Source organism: Protobothrops mucrosquamatus, unplaced genomic scaffold, assembly GCF_001527695.2.
Source record: "Protobothrops mucrosquamatus isolate PMUCROS unplaced genomic scaffold, P.Mucros_1.0 scaffold3132, whole genome shotgun sequence".
Lineage (NCBI taxonomy): Eukaryota > Metazoa > Chordata > Lepidosauria > Squamata > Viperidae > Protobothrops > Protobothrops mucrosquamatus.
In genome coordinates this window covers 1-20,494 of record NW_015389133.1, presented here as the reverse complement: position 1 = coordinate 20,494, position 20,494 = coordinate 1, and the positions used below count along the sequence as shown (strand labels likewise).

Sequence of the window (20,494 nt, the reverse complement as noted above, 5' to 3'; positions counted from 1 at the left end):
GAGAAATCAAAGAGATCAATATGTTTTACTTCTGCAGGCCAACCTAGAACAGTTGCAGAAGTAAATTATCTTCTTTAAGATCAGGCCTAATGGATCCCTGAGAAACACAGATCAAGCGGCTTATTTCAACTTTATTTACAACAGACAGCATTTCAACCATGCCATTTAGAACCTCCCATCCTTGACTACTGTACAATGAGTATCCAAGCAGCAACAGGACTTAGCAAGCCCGAACTTGCATAAATCCAGAGGTAGACAAGGAAAGAATGAACAGTGAAAGATATAATCAAAGGACAGGTTGTAGCATAGAAACGCATTCAAATTTAGCAGGCTAAGAACACAAAGTGCCAATAAGCACGCAGCCTGTGCCTTTATTTCAAAAGTACCCTACAAGAATACAATTAGTTTTACCACAAAAGCGATCTGTCCCTCCCCTGCTAGTTGGTAGTGTGAGGAGGAAGCAGTGCAGAAAAGGCCATTCTATCACCTTGTGGCTCCAAACACATATCCTGCTTCCTTCAGCTTTACCCGTCAATAGGTCTCCAAAGGATTATGCCTGAAGAAATGCAGCCATTGAGAAACGGAGATTCCTGTTTTTATGGCTGAAAGCTACAAAGTCTATACAGGTAGTCCTCACTTAATGACCCTAACTAGGATTGCGATCATTAGTTGAGGATTATGCCATTGTAAGGTGGGTCTTCAAGCTTCTCCTGCTCTGCTCCACCTCCCTGGCTGGGCCTGGCAAGCTCCCTTCTCCAGACGAAGCTCGGCTGCCTTGTCATGCTTGCCTTCACTTTAACTCATTTCACCTGCCTATTTCCCCACCATCTCCGATATTTTGGCCATCCTGCTCTTCACCCACAATACCTAGCAATGCTGCCCCCAATTGACCTTTGCCATTTTCTTCTGCCACTGCTGGCCAGGAGGAATCCAGGCGTGGGCAAGGGGGCAGCCCTGGGACATGTGAGGTGAGCATGGCAAGGGGGCAGGAGCTTGTTGGGCCCAGCTGAGGGGAAGACAGAGGATGGAGCCAGCAGTTCATATAAGGTGGGGGAATCATGTGGTCCTTGCCTAAAGACCATTTTTGATTAGGGATGGAAATTAATCCCCATCAGCATAATTATGCACTGCTGGCCACCACTTCCATCCAGGGAGATGCCACCTGCACCACTATTGTGTCATGTGGGCTATCCCCTCACCTGATCCAGGCCAGCAGCAGGAGGAAGAAGAGGGTAAAGGCCAGATGGGGATGGGGGGGGGGCTGCAGGCAGCAGTGGCAGAGTGCAGGGCAGCCAAAAAAGCAGAGCTGGGCGGAGGGGAGGAGACAGATAGGTGGCAGGAATTGAAGCTCCTGCTATGGCTGTAAATATGGGCAGCTTGCTAAGCACCCAAATTTTGATCATGTCCCACTGCAATGGTTATAACTTTGAGGACCGGGCATAACTACCATTTGTTCAGTACTGTCATATCTTCAAACAATCACTACACAAACGATCAGCGAGGTACAGGTAAGCGAGGACTATCTATAAATATTATTGCATCTCTATTTTGAAGCAAAACGTATTGCTGCCATCAATGAAGAAAGTAACCCTGTAACAGTTACAGCTAAACCATGCCAAATAATTTCCTTGATAATATTTTGCATCAGCAAAGTGTCAGCTTTTGATTTAAGCGTCAGCTAACTATCTTTAGGGATTACATTCCTTAAATTGTGGATTCTACAACAATATTTTGAATATTCATACGGCAGAGAACGCAGGTATGGATTTTCTCTTATTTATGCCCTGCTTCTCTCAATTGGATCAATAAAGAGGCTGTAAAAGCCGAAATAAGTCTCATGAACACAATTCTCTCCCAGGGAATAATAGTCTGATATCCTGGCTAGACAGACTGATTACAAAAAAAGCAATGTAAGGGGGCTAAATCGATTTTCATGGCTTCTCAATGCTACCTCCGAACAGAGGGTTAAACCTTTTGTCCATACCCAGAATTCTACCCAAGCTAAGGACTTTAGCATTAAACTGGTCTGTGAATATGCAATTTCTTGATGTGGTAAATGAAATGTGCTTTATATTTCTGCCTGCAGATAACCCAAATCGAGGGGGGAAAAAAACACTACACCACCTCTGAAAGTAACTGACATTCAGCAAACAAAGGAAATGTGTCCATGACATAAGCATTTCTCAAGCTAATACAGTCAACATTTGTACTTTTCAAGTTTTACAATGCAGTTTTGTATTGAATGAAAACTGAACAAAAATGAACAGAAGCCCTTCTATTTGAAAAAAAAAAAACGTAGGCAGAAAATGCAAATGTTAGAAGAAACACAAACACAAATGTAGGCACCAAAAAAGGAAGGAAGGAATCAGTTAGGACAGAGGTCCCCAACCTTTGGGGTACTAGAGACTGGTTCCGTGGAAAGAGGTTTTTCCACGGACTGGAGGGTGCATGGTTTTGCGTGCTGCCTGCAAATCTTAGGAGAAACAAGAAACCTAGATACCAAATTTGACCAATTTGCCTCTGCTAGATAACAATCTTCGTTTTTTTACATTATCAGCAAATTCTGTAGCTTTACACATTATACACAGCTATTCAACATAGCCAGGTTTCAATCTTCCAAATGGAATTGTAAGGTCAAAGAAGCAACATTAAATCCTGCAACTGTCATTTCTGTCTAGCTGCCCAGGATATAATAAAAGCCTTCTTCCGTAACCACTGACTACTAATGAGGGGGATCTCTCTCTTATATTGAGTAAGAAAAATCAGCTTCATTTCATGCAGTCAGTTGGAAGTAACAAGAATTTGTACAGTATGCTATTTCCAAACTTGGCAAAGAGACCATCCCTTCCCAGAGGCCAAGGTCAGTCATGAGCCTTTGTCTGCCTCACCTGGACAACAATGCTTCATACAGTCACAATGTTCTCATTCTGAGGAGGAGAAAAAGGTTACAGCAACTTCATGGCTCTAACAGCAATTGGCATCATGCACGATTTAGAGCAGGGATGGCAAATCTCTGACATTCTTATCAAGGGTGATACACAATGATTTGGTTGACACGCTTGCACTCGCCAACATCCAACATCAACTATTCTCGAAAGCATGCCCTGGCCCTGTTCTCACACAATTTTCCGGGGAGAGCTAGGCCATGAGGCAAACCCACAGTTCCCCAAGGCTCGTGCCCCTTGGGGAACAGCGAGAGGCAGCCTTTTTGAATGGCAGCAATGGTACAAGAACTGAAGTGAAGGATTAGGACTCCATTTCAGGCCCAGGCTCAGTGCCACCACGAAATGTCACAGTTCAGGGTGGTCTAGATGTGGGGAGAGATAGAGAATTGTTTGTCTTTTGTTCGTGTGGGTGTGTGCGTGTGGGTGTGTGTGTGAGGGAGGGGGGGGAGGGAGGGAGGGAGAGGCAGGCATTTTCTGAATATTTGACACACTGAGCCCGAAAGGTTCATCATCACTTATTTAGAGTCAATATACTATAGATCAGAGTTCCCCAACATTTCCGGCTTTGATGACCAGCGGGGGGAGGGGATAGTTCCACTCGAGCAGCCGGCAAGTGCTCGTGCAGCTCCATTTGCGCAAGAGGCGTGCACGTGCCCCTGCCACTCACTTAAATGGAGCATGTGTGTGAGCGTTCGCCCAGCCGCTTCCGCGGGCCAGTTGCAAACCCCTCACCACCCACTAGTGCAGGGATTCCCAACTGGGGGTGCGAGACGATATTGCAGGGGGTATGAAAACTTGGGTTTTCAAAATCATAGTGTATATGCATAATTCATTGCCATTATTTTGAACCTTTGTAAGGGGTGCAAGAATATATCAGAAGCGTTCTAGGGGTGCAGGGTATAGAAAAGATTGGGAGCCACTGCACTAGTGGGCCATGGCCCACAGGTTAGGGACCCCTGCTATAGATGAAGGAACCGAACCTGCCAGTCACATAATGTTTTTCCAATATCTTTTGCACATGCTAATGTTTTCCTCTTTTCATTTATGTTGGCAGGGTCACTGGATTCACAGTTGTACAGCAATATAAACAGCGGCAAATGGATAAAACTATGTAAATAGACAGATATTACAGTTACTTAGAAAAACAGCAGCACTCCCATTTCCAATAAGTATTAGTTAATCGCTATTCAGAACCACCTTGAAGTTTTCTCTGCGTATGAACATATACAACCACGCCTCCAATATGATTTTACTATCCTGTCATTATGGTAACTTCTTCCTTTTTTAGATGACAGATTTGTGTGGACATCATTTCTAGCATTGTTCGGATGACCAACAAACCCTTCAAAACTTGCCAATGTCATTAATCTTCTCCTAAAAGACACATCATTCGTTACTATTTGCAATCCGACGCATTCAGGAAACAAATGTGGAAATCTTCCATGTGGCTCAGCTGCAAATATTCAAAAGGAAGAAAATTATGGTTTTGTTGCTGTCTTTCTAATGATGAGTTCTCTTAAGAATTTAGCCTGATGGGCCCATCTCTATGTCTCTCCTATACTTAGAGATAGATAGATTTCAGAAGATTCAATTACCAGAGAGAGTAAAATATATTTGACACCTTAGAGCAGGGGTCCCCAACCCTCAGTCCATGGACCGGCACTGGGCTGTGGCATGTCAGAAACTGGGCCACGCAAACAAGCGTGGAAGCAGGAAGCACACGAAACCACGCCCCCTCCAGTCCACGGAAAAACCTCTCTCCACAGAAACGGTCCCCGGTGCTCAAAAGATTGGGGGCCGCTGCGTTAGAGCTTTTGTGAATGGCTAGATTACCAATAAGAAATATTTCTCCTGTGAAGCTATTGAGTATGAAAAGTGAGGGATGGTATATTGACAGGTCAGAACTGAGCAAACAGATCTTTGATCAGGAACAACTGGACATAGACAAAACTCCTGGAGTTCAGTGACTTTGTCTCATCTTAAAATGCAGAATTTTCCTAATAATCAGAGAATTAGCAAAGGCACCTTATTTATAAGCCTTTCCATAGAAGTCGCAACAGAAGAGCATGTATTATCTCTGCTATCTAAATTACTTGGGAAAGTCAAAGTGTTAGTAGTCAACCTGACAGTATACCTTTTTTATGTTTTTTTCAGCGTTGGAGAAAACAGTTAACAATACAAATTACAATTCAAACATGCTTTATATTTCGACATTAAGCTTCTCTCTGAAAGCCAAGCAACATCAACCCAGAGAAGGTTAAATCAAGCAATGGTTTCCAAATGACTGAATAAGAAAAAAGGGGGATTTAATGGAATTTCATAAACGGTTTTGAGGACAGAAACAACTTTTCATCAATAATACGCCCCAGTTTTTAAATCAAGGACCACACTTAGCTTTTGAGAGAATGCCAGGCTCCTGATTTCAAAATGATAAGGTAAAAATATGGGAAGGACTGTTTCAAGAATTAGATATTAAATTAATTTAATTCTTTCCGATTTAATTCTTTCTCAGATAAGTAAACAGAATGAATATGATTGCTTCCCCATTTTTCCTATAAAAATTGCAATATGGTTAACTGCAAGTACAGGTAGTTTTCACTTACCAACCATAACTGGAACCAGCAACCCCATCGCTAAGCAATCCAGCCGTAAAATGAAAAATCACCTTACCGTACCCGATTTACAACGGCATTCATCAGTTCCATCTGCAATCATTAAATGAATCACCAGGGTCATTAAGTGCCAGGTCATGTGATTTGTGACTTCCTGCAGTTTCCCCATTGACGTTGCTCATCACGTGACCACAAAAAGCTGCAACCATTGTAAATGCACCATCCATTGCCAAGTGCCTAAATCGCAATGACAGGACTATAGGGATGCTGGGATGGATGCAACTTGGAGAGCCGGTTGTAAGTCTCATTATGTAACACCATTGTAACTTCAAATGGTTGCTGAATGAGAGCCAGAAGTAATGACTACCTATACTGGCTCTTTCTGCTTGGTGTTAAAGAAGCGTGGAGAATGGCTGTGGTGCCCAGCTGTATTCTGTGCAAACAACTTCATCCTAGGACCCCTTCCCACAAGCATGCAATATTCAACACGCAAACCCCTCTCCCAAGAACTGATTCAAGTAATACAAACAAACTGTAGCACTTACTTTAGCCTTGACCAAGTGGAAGTAGAAAACTTACTTGAACACTGATGTAACAGATATGTTTGGACAAACCAAGGTACAGTATGTAACCTATTTTGGCACTTTGAGATCAGATAACTCATTTGATGGTTGGATAGTTTGAGAGTCTTATCTTGCCAGTAATTTACCTGAATATAATGATATGTGAGACCAGTCAAACAGAATTATCATCAGCCTGTCAGAAGATCAGGATAACTATGGTGTGAGCAGGAAAAAAAAGTTTCTGACAGTGACACAGATTAATTTAGTCACTTTGCATGATGCAAGATTGNGGGTGTGTGTGTGTGTGAGAGAGGGGGGGAGGGAGGGAGGGAGGGAGGGAGGGAGAGGCAGGCATTTTCTGAATTTTTGACACAATGAGCCCAAAAGGTTCATTATCACTTATTTAGAGTCAATATACTATAGATCAGAGTTCCCCAACATTTCCGACTTTGAGGACTAGCAGGGGGGGAGGGGATAGTTCCACTCGAGCGGCCGGCAAGTGCTCATGCAGCTCCATTTGCGCAAGAGGCGTGCACGTGCGCCTGCCACTCACTTAAATGGAGCATGTGTGTGAGCGTTCGCCCAGCCGTTTCCGCGGGCCAGTTGCAAACCCCTCACCACCCACTAGTGCAGGGATTCCCAACTGGGGGTGCGAGACGATATTGCCGGGGGTGTGAAAACTTGGGTTTTCAAAATTATAGTGTATATGCATAATACATTGCCATTATTTCGAACCTTTGTAAGGGGTGCAAGAATATATCAGAAGCGTTCTAGGGGTGCGGGGTATAGAAAAGGTTGGGAGCCACTGCACTAGTGGGCCATGGCCCACAGGTTAGGGACCCCTGCTATAGATGAAGGAACCGAACCTGCCAGTCACATATTGTTTTTCCAATATCTTTTGCACATGCTAATGTTTTCCTCTTTTCATTTATGTTGGCAGGGTCCCTGGATTCACAGTTGTACAGCAATATAAACAGCGGCAAATGGATAAAACTATGTAAATAGACAGATATTACAGTTACTTAGAAAACAGCAGCACTGCCATTTCCAATAAGTATTAATTAATCGCTATTCAGAACCACCTTGAAGTTCTCTCTGCTTATGAACATATACAACCGTGCCTCCAATATGATTTTACCATTCTGTCATTATGGTAACTTTTTTCTTTTTTAGATGACAGATTTCTGTGGACATCATTTCTAGCATTGTTCAGATGACCAACAAACCCTCCAAAACTTGCCAATGTCATTAATCTTCTCCTAAAAGACACAACATTCGTTACTATTTGCAATCCGATGCATTCAGGAAACAAATGTGGAAATCTTCCATGTGGCTCAGCTGCAAATATTCAAAAGGAAGAAAATTATGGTTTTGTTGCTGTCTTTCTAATGATGAGTTCTCTTAAGAATTTGGCCTGATGGGCCCACCTCTATGTCTCTCCTATACTTAGAGACAGATAGATTTCAGAAGATTCAATTACCAGAGAGAGTAAAATATATTTGACACCTTAGAGCAGGGGTCCCCAACCCTCAGTCCATGGACCGGCACTGGGCTGTGGCATGTCAGAAACTGGGCCACGCAAACAAGCGAAGCCTCATCCATGGGATTCAGGAAGCACACGAAACCACACCCCCTCCAGTCCACGGAAAAACCTCTCTCCACAGAAACGGTCCCTGGTGCTCAAAAGGTTGGGGGCCGCTGCGTTAGAGCTTTTGTGAATGGCTAGATTACCAATAAGAAATATTTCTCCTGTGAAGCTATTGAGTATGAAAAGTGAGGGATTGTATATTGACAGGTCAGAACTGAGCAAACAGATCTTTGATCAGGAACAACTGGACATACACAAAACTCCTGGAGTTCAGTGACTTTGTCTCATCTTAAAATGCAGAATTTTCCTAATAATCAGAGAATTAGCAAAGGCACCTTATTTATAAGCCTTTCCATAGAAGTCGCAACAGAAGGGCATGTATTATCTCTGCTATCTAAATTACTTGGGAAAGTCAAAGTGTTAATAGTCGACCTGACAGTATACCTTTTTTATGTTTTTTTCAGCGTTGGAGAAAACAGTTAACAATACAAATTACAATTCAAACATGCTTTATATTTCGACATTAAGCTTCTCTCTGAAAGCCAAGCAACATCAACCCAGAAATCAAGCAATGGTTTCCAAATGACTGAATAAGAAAAAAGGGGGATTTAATGGAATTTCATAAAAGGTTTTGAGGACAGAAACAACTTTTCATCAATAATACGCCCCAGTTTTTAAATCAAGGACCACACTTAGCTTTTGAGAGAATGCCAGGCTCCTGATTTCAAAATGATAAGGTAAAAATATGGGAAGGACTGTTTCAAGAATTAGATATTAAATTAATTTAATTCTTTCCGATTTAATTCTTTCTCAGATAAGTAAACAGAATGAATATGATTGCTTCCCCATTTTTCCTATAAAAATTGCAATTTGGTTAACTGCAAGTACAGGTAGTTTTCACTTACCAACCATAACTGGAACCAGCAACCCCATCGCTAAGCAATCCAGCCGTAAAATGAAAAATCACCTTACCGTACCCGATTTACAACGGCATTCATCAGTTCCATCTGCAATCATTAAATGAATCACCAGGGTCATTAAGTGCCAGGTCATGTGATTTGTGACTTCCTGCAGTTTCCCCATTGACGTTGCTCATCACGTGACCACAAAAAGCTGCAACCATTGTAAATGCACCATCCATTGCCAAGTGCCTAAATCGCAATGACAGGACTATAGGGATGCTGGGATGGACGCAACTTGGAGAGCCGGTCATAAGTCTCATTATGTAGCACAATTGTAACTTCAAATGGTTGCTGAATGAGAGCCAGAAGTAATGACTACCTATACTGGCTCTTTCTGCTTGGTGTTAAAGAAGCGTGGAGAATGGCTGTGGTGCCCAGCTGTATTCTGTGCAAACAACTTCATCCTAGGACCCCTTCCCACAAGCATGCAATATTCAACACGCAAACCCCTCTCCCAAGAACTGATTCAAGTAGTAATACAAACAAACTGTAGCACTTACTTTAGCCTTGACCAAGTGGAAGTAGAAAACATACTTGAACACTGATGTAACAGATATGTTTGGACAAACCGAGGTACGGTATGTAACCTATTTTGGCACTTTGAGATAACTCATTTGATGGTTGGATAGTTTGAGAGTCTTATCTTGCCAGTAATTTACCTGAATATAATGATATGTGAGACCAGTCAAACAGAATTATCATCAGCCTGTCAGAAGATCAGGATAACTATGGTGTGAGCAGGAAAAAAAAGTTTCTGACAGTGACACAGATTAATTTAGTCACTTTGCATGATGCAAGATTGGGGAAAGAACAGGTTTCATCAACTTTAAACATGACAAGGTCAAAAGGGACAAAAGAAAAACTTCATGTGCCGTTCTAAAATTAATTGTACTACAAATATGCACTCACATTGTTATTCTATGGCTCCTACCCAATTATTCAGAATAGAATTCAGACACTGTTCCTAGCAAAGATAATCCTTCAGAAAAATAAGCAGCAAGGTCGTGGTCACTTCAGAAAACCCTGTGTAACCTAAAATAATTTTAAAACAAATGTAGCCTAAACTCAGGATGCACACCAAAGCACCGGGGAGGGGGGAGGGGGGGAAGAGAGCAGTGAAGCCTATTCTTGTCCAGGAACAAGATAAAAAAATGCATCCCAGAACTGCAAAGAAAGAAAGAATTAGGCACAGGAAGGGCTCAATTACTCTCATTTTATTTAACCTTCTCAAAGTTGTTGTTTTTTTAGTTTTCTGCTCCCTTAGTCCAATAAAGAGACTTTTAGCAACTGAAGGAATGTTTTTATATCGTTTATTTTTAGTTCTGCGGTGTGTTTCAAAATAGCGGTTCCTTCCCTAATCTATACCGGTAGTTCTCAACTTACAACAGCAATTGCCGCTAGAATTTTTATTACTAAGTGATGTAATCATAAAGCACAACTGCAATGTTTAGTGATGGCAATCCATGAAGTCCTGGTTGCTATTGTTAACTGAATCCAATCACAGTTGTTAGGTGAGACAACTTGTTGCTGACTTCCCACAACCAAAGTCAATGGGGTAACCATCAGAAAGTCCCATGTCAGCAGGCAGGCAAGTGGGAGGGGGGGAAGGAGCAAGAGGGTGAGTGAACATGTGAGAGGGAGGGTTGAGGAGGGGGCAGGGGGTGGACCAGGAGGTGTCACGGAGGTTGGGGAGGGTCCACAAAGGGGTACAAAGGGGTTTTGCAAAAGGTGATGCACAGGCTGGGGAAGATGCATGACGGTGGGTTGGAGAGAGGGGTGAAAGTGTACAGGAGGCATGGTGAAGGTCAGGGAAGGTGTGTAAGGGTACAATGGGTTGTGTGACAAATACTGCGTGGGCTGGGGAACCTTCCCCAGGGATGTAGGAGTGGCTAGTGAGAGCATAGAGGGACTGGGCAAGGGTGCACTGGTAAGGGAGACAACAATTTTCAACCTTCCCTGCCTGCTTCCCCATTGACTTTCTAATGAAGCTGCAGAGAAGGTTGCAAATGGTGATCATGTGATCTGACCAGGGTACTTGGTAATCAGTAATAAATGCAAATGGACTGTCATATACCCAGATTACCATCATGTGACTGAACTGAAGGGACCCTGAGATGGTCAGAACTCCGAGGACATCATTCATAACTTCAAATGTTTTCCTGAATGAATGGCCATCAGTCAAGGGCTACTTGAAGTCTGGGGATGATAAACACAATCCAATATATATATCTAGAAGCCACCCATCTAGGGAAGGTTGCTGTAGGACAGTATTACTATTAATAAATCCAAAATTATTGATACAGACTGAAATCAAAGTGCTTCTCATTCTACATATTATTGGGGGAGGGTGTGTGTGTTTCAACGTAGCTACTCTGAGTGATCCAAGACCTGTCCAAGGGAGAATAATTGGCTGGGAGAAAAACTGCCATTTGCAACAGCTCATTCGTAGAAATGCACTCAAGAACATTCACTGCAGCATCAAACTCCAGACAACTGAGCATTCTTTTTAAATTTCAGCTCAGATTCATGCCTACACCTATTCACTGGTTACATGAAAGAAAAAATAAATGAGACTCATAACGTAGCGAAGACAAAGCATGCCATCTCATCCATCTGTATTGTGAATCCAGGGGGCAGAAAAAACATAACAGAAGATGTTATATCTGGAGATTAAGCTCAAGGCATAATTTGACTGTCTTTTACAGTATTGAAAGAAATGAAGGTACACTCATGGGTGATGCCTGGTTCAATAAGCAATACACATTATATTATTTGTGTTCTACTTCAAGATAATTACTTGGGAAGTGCTATAAATGGAATTAAATACATAACTAATGTTAATTGCACTCTGTTCCCAGGCACCAAAGCCTGCTCATACGCAATATCCTCCTGATCCTCCCCCAAAGATGGAAGACCTAGGACCCTTCCTGCATTGCCTGTACTTTTTAAAATTCTATTTTAGACTCAAAATTGACCTTTAGGTGTTCGCTAAGCACAAAAACATCAAGCATCGTATAATGGGTAACTCTGGAGAAAACGTGAGAACAATCAACTCTGTTATTGAAAATACCCAATATTTTATGCATTTATTTTGACTCATAATAGCAATATTGCCAGCACATGCATTCTCTGCTCAAAATATGTTCAGAATGGAAGAAGCAGCCTCTAAGAATATGTCTGATCTCGATTGTTCCAGAAAGTAGAGGAAACAATTAAGAAGCAGATTTTGACTAAACAGAGGAAGAAAATTGCCAACTCTAGGGGTGTGCAGAATAGTCTATTGTCAGACTTGGTTTACAAATGGCAACACCACTGTCTGCAATAAAAGAGTTGGCAGGGGAGAGGGGAGAAGAACCTCAGCAAATATAAATTAAAATTCAGGCTAAGTATATATATATATACATATATATGAAGAATGATCATTCTGGAGAAGAACAAGAGAGCCAGCAGATTGGGGCTTGCAGCAGAGTAGGGCTGACTAGGTTATTTTGAGATCTTTGATTCAATAAATTATGAGTGCTGTTATTTTACTGCAATGTCGGCTTTCTTTCTGCCAGGTTGATTTGGGACCCGCTTGCCCAACAGCTGAGTCACAGGTGCATTTGACTAAACTATACCTAACTTTTTTTTTTTGAAAGAAAATTAAATCTATATGCATTTCTCAACCAAAATGACAGGAGCTTCACTGTGCAAGGGAAGAAAACACAAGTATGCATGCTTCACACCAGGGCTCATCCTGAATAATTAACTTTTAATGTTATCAATTTAATTAAAAGTTTTAAAAAGAAGTTAAAGCTAATACAGAGCAAAGAAGGAAAGGGAAAAAAGAGAAAAAAGACAAAACTGCAAAAAGAAAAAATAGAAGAAGCTTCTGATATACTTTGCAGCAAATACAAGTATGATTGCAAAATTATACAGTTACAAAATATCCACTTTTTTCTATTATCTGTTTTCTAATTATCAAAATCCCAAAGCCAAAGCATTTTTTTCTGTTTCATGCAAAAAATCTATAAGGGACTTCCTATCAGCAATGAACATAGATGTTGTCTTTTCTCAATCAAACAAATCAGTTTAGCCATCTCTGAAAATTCCACCATCTTCACCAACCATTCTTCCATTATGGTAGTGCCAAACCCTCCCCCTTTTAAGCTTATAATAATATTGCTGCAGTTGTCAAATATAAAAACAAGGATCCATGACTTTTTTTCCAACTGTCTATCCATTAATCACAAAAGAGAAGCCTCTGGTTTCAATTCTATATTGGTCTTTAAAATCTTCTAAATAGTACATGTATGTGCATCCAAAATTTTCTGGCTTTATTATACGACAAAATGTCCTTTCTTGTTGTTCACATTTCCACCATAAATTCGTAAGTACCTTTATACATTTTAGACCTCATAATTATTTTCTTAACGGTTCAGAACCTCATGTCAAACAGAAAACAAAGACCTCAGCTAAGAACAAGCAAAGGGGTTAAATCAATTTCTCATTTACATCCTGCATACGTTTGACTTTCAAGCTCTAATTAGCTGAGCAAGAAATATTTTTCCAAGGAAGAGGCTTCGAAATCATATGACTCTTACATGGTCAAGGCTCCTCATGTTCCATCCCTTGGTTATTAAACAGATAGGCACACCCTATGGCAAATTCAGACTTGACTTTCACAGGATAAAAGGAGGAGACCTCAGGAGTTGGCACCACGTTGTTACTTAACAAACTGAAAACAAGGCATTGGATTAACTGGATGAACGTGGTGGCAAAAGAACGACAGGAGACAGCATATTCTCCATGATGGGATTTCCTGCATCCACAAACATTCTGGCTAGAAAATGAAGCCTGTAGGGTCCCGAGCCTGGTTGTTTTCTTGCAGATGTTTTCACTAGTGCACTGATGATGTTACCTAGTTTGGTAATGAAATGCCTGCTAAAAAACAACCATGCTCGGAGAGCACCAAGAACTCCACAGAATACAACCTGAGCTACACATTTTCTCTTCTAAAATGAATCCTGGAAACTATTGCAACAGCTGAACACATGAGGAGGAGCTTCAGGAAGAAAAGGAACAAAAAGAGAGGCCACAGCTGGTTACACAAACAGAATTCAAAGACTTTACTTTCAGGCCCTAGCAGTGATCAAGTATTATGTGTAACCCTAAACAATACAATAGTTCTCAGGGGAGTCACATTCTTTATTGTGGTTGTTAATTTCTTTTGTACATTAACTGAGTTGTTTTGTTGTTTCCTGGGTTTAAGAAGAACAGCCATAACATTGTTTAAATAAACAAATAAACTCACCTACTACAAAACCTGCACTGACTACAAGCAACAGGGAAGAATACAGATAGTCCTTGATTTACAACCATTCATTTAGTGACCATCTGAAGTTACAATAGCACTGAAAAGTGACTTATGACCATTTTTCACATTTACGACCATTGCAGCATCCCCATGGTCACACGATTAAAATTCAGATGCTTGGCAGCTGATTCAAGTATAGGACAATTGAAGTGTCCCAAGGTCGTGTGACTTCCTTTTGAGACCACCTTAGAAGCAAAGTCAATAGGGAAGACAGATTCACTTAACAATTATGTTACTAACTTAGCTACAGTGATTCCCTTAACAACTGTCTCAGTAACAGAAATTTTGGGCTCAGTTGTGGTAGTTAAGTGAAGTACTACCTGTAAGTATATATTTTTTTAAATATAAATACTAAGCTAGAACTGACTGTCATTAAATGTAACCCTTGATATTATATATATACTATACATATATAGTAATATTACAATATATATAGATTGTAATATATATATATATATATATAGATAGATAGATAGATAGATAGATAGATAGATAGATAGATAGATAGATATAGATATAGATATAGATATAGATATATGCATACTTAGAGAAAAAATTAGAAGGTTGAGATAACAGTCAGCAGGCCCTTTATGGTAGGTCCATCGCCCCCCCCCCAAAATAAAAAAATAAAAATCTGGCATTCTACATTTTCTGATGGGGCTGGGGAACCCGTGACCCTGTTATTAAGCACAGCACCAAGATCCCTCATCTTTGGCCATATTTATTTATTTATTTATTTATTTTATTAAACTTATATGCCGCCCTTCTCCCAACAGGACTCAGGGCGGCTTACAGCATATTAAAACGATACAAACACTATCCCCAATAAAAACCAATTAAAAACAAATATTTACCGCTGTGTTACCATTAAAATTCTAATTAAAATTGTCCCTATTTAAAATTCTCCCTAGGCCAGNAGACACCCTCCTGCAAAGAAGCGTTAATAATTCCCTGGAGCCAGGCTCGTGTCCCCTCCCGAGCTGCCAGTACCAGCCAGGAGGGACACGGATCTAATAAGCATGTGGTTGCATTCAGCCTCCCCAAGACCCTGTCCACATCTTCAGGAGCAACAGAGTCAAACTCCTCCCATACAACCGTCTCAAGACCTGCTCCCGTGTCCTCCCCCTGGGCCAACCAGTCAGAGTCCAAGCCTTCTCGGATCCGAGCGACTTTGTCATGCAGATACTGCGCAAAATCCTCGGCCCTCCCCTCCAGGGGGTCCCCCCCCTCAATTGAAGGGGGGGGACCCTCTGGAACGAACTACCCCCCCAGATCCGGGTGATTCCGGATCTCCTGACTTTCCGCCGTGCCCTCAAGACATGGCTTTTCCAGCAAGCGGGCCTGGCCTAGGGAGGATTTTTAAATCGGGTTCATTTTTAGAAAATTTTAAATATCACAACTTGGAATATTTGGGTTTTAATTGGTTTTATTCGGCGGGGATTGTGGGTTTGTTTTTGTTTTAAAAAATGCTGTGAGCCGCCCTGAGTCCTTCGGGAGAAGGGCGGGATACAAATTGAATAAATGAATAAATGAATGAATGAATGAGAGAGCGGGTCACCCTGAAGAGGGCGGCCGGGCGATTATCTGATGACGCAATGAGTGAGGCATAGTAGTTAGTCCTAGCCTCCCTCATCGCCACTAGGTAGGATCTAAGATGTATCCTTACCTGTGTTCGATCGGATTCGGTCGAACACAGGTAAGGACTAGAGCAGCCAAGAGTTTAACTCAGCAGCATCTGTAAAGCCCCTCCTTAACTTGCCCACACACACATTCTGACCTCACATGGAAAAAAGACAGTGGGGTGAAACAATGACAAGCAAATCATACTGGTTTTCTCCCTTAAATCCCTCCCCCCCAAAACTGTTTTTTCCTTTTCCCAGCAGCAGCAGCAGCACCAAGGTTCCCTTACTCTTTTCTGCCACTGCTCTTTAAAAGAGTCACATCGTGTGTAGAAGAATCCTGCCAATTATGCATTGCAGCATTGCTAGCTGGCATCCCTAAAGAGGCAATGCAGGTGAACCCAAGAAAGCCTCAGAGCAATTATCAGCTGTAAAGTATACTAACTGGAGTCAACAAGTCTCCAACAACTCTTTGAGGAAGATCAGTGGTTCAAAAATGTGGTAGGTAGGTAGGTAGGTAGGTAGGTAGGTAGGTAGGTAGGTAGGTAGGTAGATAGATAGATAGATAGATAGATAGATAGATAGATAGATGATATATATATATATATATATATATATATATATATATAGAGAGAGAGAGAGAGAGAGAGAGAGAGAGAGAGAGAGAGAGAGAGAGAGAGAGAGAGAGAGAGAGAGAAATAGATAGATAGACAGACAGACAGACAGACTGACTTAATTTCAGGTATTGAGCTTGAGAAAGAGCTTGAGAAAACAAGATAGCTGCGAGGGTAAAACAAGAGGACCACTTGGCTTAGTGTTACAGCATAGTACCCCCAACCCTCCTAAGCTTTGCTTTGGGATCAGAAGACCTAGGAAAGAAAAGGATCCCTCGGTTCGTTTGGGATCTTACCAGCCCTTGATACCCCAATCTACTGCTCACTCCATTCCCACCAAGACAATCCCCTTCCCAGCTAAAAGCAGAGCTACCAGACTCGGACAGAGGGCTCGACGGGGCTGGCTTCCCGGCTTCGCCTGTTCGGTCCGGAGACAGTCACTGCAGCAAGCGACGGCGATGCACCTAACACAGCTGCCTTGTTCCGACGCTACGCAGAGCTCCTTTCCCGCAGAGCTCCGGAGCCCCCTCGCCCGCACTGCCTGACGAGGAGCGCGGTTTCGTCCAGAAGCCGCGCCAAGCCCGGACTCGGTCCTCCTCTGCCCAGAGACCGGCGCTCCAGGTAACCGAGGCGGACGGCTTTCTCCCCATTAAGCGCCAACCTTGCAGCAGCTTGTAGCAGCTGGTCGAGCCGCAAACGTCGGACGGGCACAGCAGTCCCGGGCAGGAGCTCGGCTAAGCTCTCCCTGATTGCCGGGACTCGTCCCGCCCGACCCTCCTCACCTGTCCTCCGAGACGCTGATCAGCCCCTCTTCCTTGGGCACGATGGCCGCCATGGTCACCGCGTCTTGCGAGCCCTCCACCTGGCCGAGCAACAGGGGCCGCCGAGTGAGCGGCACGGACGGCGAAGGCTGAGCAGCCATGAAGAGCGCCCGAGCGGTGCCAGCTCCCAACCCGCCGCCGCCGCCGCAACCAAAAGCTCCGCACTCCCGGCCTGCCCTACCCTTTCTGGCCGCGCTTGCGCATTCGGAGGAGAGTGGCATGCCCCAAAAGGCTGCGGTCGCAACGGCTTTCTCCGAAGACTTCCGGATCTCGAGTGTAGCCTCTTCTCTCGTCTATGCGCCCGGTCGATAAAGGGGGATTGAAAGTGGGATGAGACTCCACCAGGAAGGAAAAGCCGGCTTAGCTACAAGCTAACTTGCCTTGCAGTTATTAGAAAAATCACCATCATGGCTAGACCCACCGCCCTTCCACCGCAAGTACAAAGAATGCTGAAGCAGGAAGACCCCCTTTTCTTCTCGCAGATTTTCTCTTGCGTGTTCGACGAGCAGACATGCGACAGGTAGAGAGAGAGAGAGATCGAGGATGAGAGAGATTTCACCAGATAATATATCGACCTGTTTTGTAAAGCTTAGGAAAATTAAAGAATGGCAAGCTCTTATTTGATGCAGCGGCCTAAAACACATAATGCCTTCTCCTCCTCCTCTCCCCCAAATCAAAGCAAACATCGTTAAAACTCCAAAGACCGTCTATTGTGGCGTTTATGATTAAGCCAAGTGGAAGCATCTTATAAAAGAACTGCCGGGATTCCAGGACTTCTGCAAGGGGAGGAGTCGGGAGGGGAAGGCACGGCTAGTGTACGTGTGCATCCGCCATATAATTCCCACATTCCCGATTTGCTTCGGATTTTATGATGTATGCAAAATAGTCGTTGGACACCCAAAGCTCTCTCCAGTTCCCCCAACGGAAAGACAGAAAGTCTGATATTTTGTTGGATATAAAGGTTCTGAAAAGCCCGGGAAATTTTCTCCTCCATCAAATTGACTGACAAAACTTGGAACGGCGCCGCAAAGTTAAGGTCCGATTCTTAAGACTTGAATGGAAATCCTTTCGAATTTGCTGTGCCCCTGAATTGGCTTCCTTGGCGTTTTTGATCTAACTCTTAAAGAGCTCTTTTAACCTAACGCCTTCACAAATCGCATTAAAAAGGGTTACTAGACTAGAGCACGGGAAGAAACAGACTGTTCTGTAAACATCAGTATTTTTAAAGCGTCATGAGAGAGAGAGAGAGAGCATTGTGTTTTTTACAAGAAAAAAAGTACAGAAAATAAGGCTATAAAAACGATGTTCTGCATTATGTTGACATTCATTATAATACAGGTAGTCCTCGATTTATGACTGTAAATGATTCCAGAGTTGCAGCCTTATGCCATTTGTTAAGTAGGTCACCTGCCCTGCCCGATTTTACGAATGTGCAAAATGGCTTACAAGCCTGAAGAAATTGCTTGGACCCAGTTTAATTCATCCATTCGTCCATTCATTCACTTTGTTTAGCATGTGGTTTCTCTGCATCATGGTTAAAAGATCACCGATTGAAATTTGGGAGACAGCGCTGTACTCTTCCATCTGAACAGATTAAGGAATCAATGTGCCACTTGGAAAGTCATGGAAAGCAATATAGAGCTTCCTTTCTCAGTTGAGGTGCACTTATAAGTGGTTCTGTTGAGTTGTATTTGCATATACTGTAGCTGACGTATAAATTGGAGCAGGCATTTATTTACGCTTTTCATGCAAGGTTTTGTTAAAAAAGGAATCCAGTCACCTTCAAGATCAACGCAGTCTGCGATAGATCCCCTTGGGTTTATTGGAATTTCTTTCAGGCACGCATTGCAAGCAGCACTCCTGAGGTTCTGAATACAATCACCAGTTTTCCCTAAGATTAAAACTCTCCTTGCAGCTGCTCTTGCATCCAAAGCCCGTCAGAGATTTAAAAAGACTCCCGGTGTTTGGATCAAGGTATCACCAGGCGCTCATTCCCAGACTCATCAAATATGGTCAGGCACAGATCATAGTTCAGATCACCCCACAAGTAACATGTCATGATACAGTATGTGCACCCTTAGGGATTGAAACAGTATTGTTTGCAAAACATGCATTTCTTAAAATATTCTGTGGTACACTCACTGTTCAGAAGAAGCAAACCAAACATGAAAGTAAAGTTTCATGCTGTGACATGAAACTAAAAATTAACCAAAACAAAAGTATATTTAAATATTTAAGCTATGAAATGCACTTTTAGATCCACTTATAGGTGTATGACGCTCCCACTCGTTACCTTCTTTTGGCAAAGTTGCTGGTGGCGTTTCTCTGCAAAAGCTGAACAAGGACAGATTCTTCATGAATCCCCATCACCTCGATCCCTTTTGAGTCTTTGTGGAAAGACTTTGAGGGTAGTCCCTTTTTCTCCCAATGTTTAAAAAGGGTTTTATTTCAAGAAGTCTGTGAGTCGGACATCCCTGCAAATTTTGAGGTTTGGGCCATAGAGCAAGAGTGTCGTTCACCAGAAGAAGTTAGATTTCACATACTGCCCAAAGATGGGGATGGGGTGTGTTAGAAAAAGGAACAAGCCAGGACTATTACGTTTTTCATGGCAACACAAAGATGTACATCTTTCTCTTACAAGAGAAGACAGCAGAAGGGAAAGGGGAGAAAAAGACAGCAGACATCGTATTAGCTGAGGCTCAATATAGCAACAAGAGAGAGTAGACAATGTAATCAAACCCATGGTGTTTAATAGGTAGTTGGACATAACAAGAGACTTAGAGAATACAGAGTAACAGAGTTGGAAGAGACCTTGGAGATCTTCCAGTCCAACCTACTGTTTGAGCAGAAGACCCTATAACAAATGGCTGTCCAATCTCTAGTTAAAAACGTCCAGGAATGGAGCCCCACAATTTCCAGAGGCAAGCCTTTCCACGGATTCATTGTTTTCACTATCAGGAAATTTCTCCATAATTCTAGGTTGGATCCCTCCTTGATGATTTTCTGTTGGTTACTTCTTGTCCTGTTCCCATATGCTTTGGGGAATAATCATCCCCCTTTTTTCTCTGGCAGCCCCTCAAATATTGGCAGACAGCTATCAGGACACTCCTAATCCTTTTCTTGGTTAGGCTAGACACGCCTAGTTCGATCGTCGTAAGACTTAGCCTCCAGATCCCTAATCATCTTTCACTTCATGATTAATGGATGGATGGACGTTTGGGCAGATGGAAGGTATCAACTTGGCTGGCAAGGCCGTTGTCCAAAGCACGCTTGATGTCTTTCCCCTGGGCGCTCTTGAGGTTTTCTTTCTTAACATCCCAGGTATTCGGGGCAGAAACTTGCAGGGCACGATCATCCTGCGTGACCTTCAAATTTCTGGAAGCATTTTCCTGACTTTGACCCCCAGACAAGAAG

At 42.6% G+C, this 20,494-nt stretch overlaps 1 protein-coding gene across 1 annotated transcript in view; it reads right to left on the bottom strand.

The window, feature by feature from the left end:
* WDFY2 (WD repeat and FYVE domain containing 2) overlaps nucleotides 1-17,207 on the bottom strand; it is a 50,233-nt gene extending 33,026 nt beyond the window's left edge. Inside the window, exon 1 of the mRNA XM_015826429.1 lies at nucleotides 17,042-17,207. Within this exon, the coding sequence (XP_015681915.1) occupies nucleotides 17,042-17,181 (140 nt within the window). The 5' untranslated portion in view covers nucleotides 17,182-17,207. The remainder of the gene's footprint in view (nucleotides 1-17,041) is intronic.
* Nucleotides 17,208-20,494: the final 3,287 nt, after the last annotated feature.